The sequence below is a fragment of the Austrofundulus limnaeus genome, unplaced genomic scaffold (assembly GCF_001266775.1).
Source record: "Austrofundulus limnaeus strain Quisiro unplaced genomic scaffold, Austrofundulus_limnaeus-1.0 Scaffold20, whole genome shotgun sequence".
NCBI lineage: Eukaryota > Metazoa > Chordata > Actinopteri > Cyprinodontiformes > Rivulidae > Austrofundulus > Austrofundulus limnaeus.
The window spans coordinates 2,299,980-2,304,923 of record NW_013952422.1 but is presented as its reverse complement, the minus strand read 5'-3'; the positions used below and the strand labels follow the sequence as shown (position 1 = coordinate 2,304,923).

Below are 4,944 nucleotides of genomic sequence, written 5' to 3'. Positions count from 1 at the left end.
TCCTGAAGAAAACCAGTTAACAGCAGGGCAGGTCCCGAAGAAAACCAGTTAAGAAATTGAGAAGCTAAACGAGTTAAACCGTTTTAGAAGCGAACACAGATGGATAAAGTWTATGGRCTTTGATGCCCGTGTCAGCTTTTAATAACAGTAGAGACGTCGTTACTCCTCGGTTGAGCTGCARCCTGCAGATGAAGCAATATGTGTTTTTTATTTTTTGCAAAGCAACGTCTGCTGTTTGCCTCCTTTTTCATCTGTTAAGAGAGCRAGGAGGAAAAGTTCTGTGCGGTGTGCGGCGCGCGGCGCAGCTGCAGCGCTGCTGTCCCACCGGGTGAATGAAAGTCAGCAGACATGCACACAGGTCAGTTTTCTGCAATCAGAATCAGATGATCCAATTAAGTGTTTACATGACGCATTTTTATTCWGAACGGTTGTTTAATCCGATAACTTTTGTCCATGTAAACGTAGCTAATGAGAGCAACAGACTGAGTTTTATGTCACGGGGGGTGCCGAGCTCACTCGAGGTGTAAGACGCATGCGCTGTATGCGTAACGTGAAAGCTGACTACAGTTGGAAAAAAGAGCGCACAAGACACTTAATTTGTCTTAAAATACAGACATTGTGACAAATAAGTAACTGTTTGTAACTTTACATCAGCTTAGAAGGCAGAGGGTGTCGGTCTTTTCCGCTCAGATTCAGCTATCGGAGCACGAAGCTAATGGTTACTTACAATGCTAATGCTCTCTTACTCTCTGGCGCTCAAGAGGTAGAGGAGCCAAATGTCTGGCTCACTGCTGCCAACTAGTGGTCAGAGGCCGAACTGCAACATAAAAATGAACGGCTGGTAGGAAAGTTGACATTTTAAACCTTGATAAAAAATCGATACAGGGCGTTAGAATATCGATACAATATCGGGGAAATGAAATATCGCGATATTTCAGTGTATCGATATTTTCTTACACCCCTAATGCGAACCGGACCGAACTTCAGTCAAACAAGACCCAACACTTTTATTCCTGATTTAAACTAGCGATCATGTGAGCAGCTGCAGCTGTATGCTTTATTTTTTTCTGTCAGTCTGTCGGAGCGCTCCTCCTCCTGAGGCTGGTGTGGGGTGAAAATCCTCCACCTCAGACGTTCAGAGATGTAACTATCTGCGATACTGTGGTCACTCTCCATGTAGCATCAATTATGCTAATGCTAGCTGCCTGTCACGTTCTCTCGTCCTGGCCACACCTCCGCTCTCTAACCACCCCCTTCCCCACCCACACCCCCTCCCCTACGCATTTTTCAAATTTCGCCTTGGAGCTGAGTTATCTTTTCACAGGGGGGGTAAGATACACTTTAAGATCAGCTTTGGACACTTTTTGCTAGTGGTGTTTGTTTATTTTGCTGTCATTGTGTCTCTGACCTGTTTGTGTTCTTGTTTTGTTAGGGTCAAATAGACATTTAAAGCAGTCCAGTAAATACTAGTTAAACCCTGCCATACCAATGGCAGGGTTTAATCTAGGATAAACACACGTTTATCCTAGTCTCTTTATCTCATTTTAGAGTAAACATGCAATCCCACACGCTGTTGACTCCTTTAACCACTGAATTGCAGTTTAAAGAATTGCTAGTATGTGCTGGTCTTGGCTCAGCCTTTTTGTTTCACTGAATTACTTATATCTGCATGTTAGTTAAAGCTTCATGGGAATGACTGTGACCAGTTGAATGATTAAAAGTCATGACTGTATTTGCTTTTTCAAGGGAACAGAGTTTTAATGTGAGTGCGTCAGCTGACAGTCTTAGGAAACATATTGACATTCTTAGTTTCCTTCTCATTTGTGCACACTCTCTCTCTTCCTGTTTCTAACAATCCTCTCCGTTCTGTCTGCTGTCATGCTTAATCTTCTCCCCCAGGAGGGCTGCTGTCTGTCCTGTAGAGGTCCACCTGCAGAGCAAGTGTTGGGAGCGTGTGCACCATGGCGAGCCTCCTGCGTGTCGTGGCGGTACACTGCTCAGCCCCTGTGCTCAGCAGCATCTCCTGTGTGAAGGTGCACAGCGGCTCTGCTATCAAATCAACCTGCATACGCTCTTTTAAGACCCACCAAGCTCTTTGGCGGAGTGCCAGTCCCGGTAGGACACTGCATAGTGATAAGATAAAAGCATATAAATGTATTTATTTTCAGACACAATTTAAGGCATTGTTCAATATCAAATCATAGGTTTTCTTGTTTGAAATGAACAAATACACTGCAGAAAGAAACTCAGTAATGATGCAGGGTTTCCCCTACATGTAAATTGATCGTGGCGCACCGCCACGGCAAAAATCATAGCCGCCACACTTTCAGAATAGTTTTTTTTATAATAGGCCTATATTAGGATAAAACAATGTAAATCATATCATATATATTTATATCCCATATTTGCGCTCTTATGCTAACCATAATCAGACTTTGAAACCCTATTTAAACGTCAATGAAAAGTTAAGATATACTTTATTTTGAAAAACCAACACCGTGGGTTCTTGTGCGTAGCGAGGCTGTAAGTGCGGTGTGTAGTCCCCACAAAGATAGCAAGGCATGTATGTGAGTGTGAGTGTGATGTGACACGTGATGAAAACTGTCTGATGCGACAGCTTTGCAAGCTACTTTTTTTTTCTTTCAAGGAAAACACGACAGGTGAAGCTACAGCATGGTTTCCTTATCAATAATTACTCGGAAACAGCAAGAATCACCAACTCAGACCCACGTGTGACCGGGAGTCAGCAGCTCCCTGCCTGTTCTAAAAATAGCGCTGATCAGCAGCACAGCTACGAGCTAACGTAATGTCCCTCAACTTTAAAAAAAAAGTAACTGGAKTAGTTTGTGAACTCAAAACACCTTAAGTCCAGGCAGAACGAGCTGCTGTCTGTATGTCACCATCCAGCTGCAGCACAGACGGTCTCAGGAGCATTAACCCTTTAGGGCCCAGATTTAAAATGTGGAAAATAAATTATTTTCAGTGATTGAAAAGAAGTATTTTTTTTTTTTGGACAGTTGCATTTTTTTTAACAGTTCTCTTTTATATCTACAAGAGTTAAGAGTTCTTCTGAAGTGCTGCAAAGACAATTTGTAGAAACAAGACATAATTAGAGGATTTTTACTGAAATTATTTTCTTTTAAACATGTTAAAGAAGTAATAAGAAGCAGGTTTATTTTGAATGAACATAATAAATGTGTTAATTCCTAGAAAACTGCAAAAAAGCATCTAAATACATGGTAAGCTGCTTCCTGTTTATTTTTTACTTCATACTTTTCTTTTAGTTTGACACAATAAAGATGTTGTCACAACTTTAATACTTTGTTTTGGCATCAGAGAGTGAATCTCAACAGAGATCAGCCTTTCAGTTTCAGTGCCACTGCTGCTGTCTGACATTATTCTCTTCACACTTTGACCGGTCTGTAGTGTGGGTGCTGGCAAGCTAGTACCAGCTGGTTTCAGGAGCTTTACGTGTGTGTGTGTGTGTGTGTGTGTGTGTGTGTGTGTGTGCTGGGTTGTGCTGATGTTTTTAATAGTGAGAGGCTAACAGTCCCTCTCAGCCAGCTCTAGTAGCAGCTTCCATTCTGAACACAAATGTCAGCTTAAAGTCTTGAAGAGAAAAGGTGCACTCTTGTGTAGATGTGACTTGGCTGTGACCTCTTTGACCCTGTAGCAAACATTAAAGACTGAGACTGTTGTGATGATGAACATTCATGTGAGGCTCTATAGTCAGTTGATCACGTGATGCGAGTAAAAGAACTTTGTCTCATATCTTTATGTTTGTTGTTTGTTTTTGCCGTTTAGGAATCCCATACAAGCAGCTCACAGTTGGAGTTCCCAAAGAAATTTTCCAGAATGAACGCCGCGTGGCGCTGTCCCCAGCTGGCGTTCAGGCTCTCATCAAACAGGGCTTCAACGTCGTCGTGGAGTCCGGAGCTGGAGAGTTTTCAAAGTTCCCTGATGAGATGTACACTCAAGCTGGGGCAACAATTAAAGGCGTAGAAGATGTGCTGGCCTCTGATCTGTTGGTTAAAGTAGGTTTTAAAGCATCTCCTATATGCCTGTTAATAAGTGTTTTTTATTTATTTTTATCTTTTTTATAGCAGTATAGGTTTATGGCTTAGTTATCAGGAAAATTGAGCTTTAAAATTATATTATTTTTATGCTATAATTTTAGTATTTTTGCATAATAGTAATAGTCCATTTTTTAAAGTATCTTCACTGGATTTGTCTGACTCTAGGTCCGTGCTCCCACATTTAACCCAGCCTTGGGTGTTCACGAGGTGGAGATGATGAAGGACGCAGGAACTTTACTCAGCTTCATCTACCCAGCTCAGAACCCTGAGCTGATGGACATGCTGTCCCAGAAAAAAGCCACAGTTCTGGCTATGGACCAGGTGCCCAGAGTCACCATCGCCCAGGGTTTTGATGCACTCAGCTCCATGGCAAACATTGCTGGGTATGTGCATATAAAGTCATTTCAGATCTGCATGTTTGTTGGCCAAAATGTTTTATTCTAACATTATTCCTTTTTAAATCTGATTTATCTTTATTACAGCTGACTGTTGACCTGGTATATCCTGAAGATTGCTATGTTGCAAAGAAAATTGTTGAAGTCTTATTTGTAACAGACACATAAAGGTTAAAGTGGAGCATATTAAAGTGCCTGTGACATGAAAACTTTTAAATTAAATATAATGGCATTATTGTAAAGATAACATTAGCATATTGCAAAAATAATTTCCCSCTGCTGAGATGAACAGTTGTTGAGGGCTGTGTCCAAAACGGCAGGACGGGTCCTCCGGAGGACCCAGACTCCCCGGTCTCGGCGGGCCGGGTCCTTGGTAGACCGGGAAGACCGGGAAAAAAAGAGGTTGTGAATTTGGACGGTCTAGCCTCCCCTCCTTACCCCGGTGTACGTCTTGTCACCTAGCAACTGTGACG

At 42.1% G+C, this 4,944-nt stretch overlaps 1 protein-coding gene across 1 annotated transcript in view; it reads left to right on the top strand.

Annotated features, from left to right (window-relative positions):
* The window catches only part of nnt (nicotinamide nucleotide transhydrogenase), a gene marked incomplete in the record, with an annotated part of 30,248 nt that overhangs the window by 2,948 nt on the left and 22,356 nt on the right, over window positions 1-4,944 (top strand). The window contains 3 exon segments of the mRNA XM_014003838.1: window positions 1,900-2,115; window positions 3,805-4,034; window positions 4,242-4,459. Coding sequence (XP_013859292.1) covers window positions 1,962-2,115; window positions 3,805-4,034; window positions 4,242-4,459 — 602 coding nt within the window.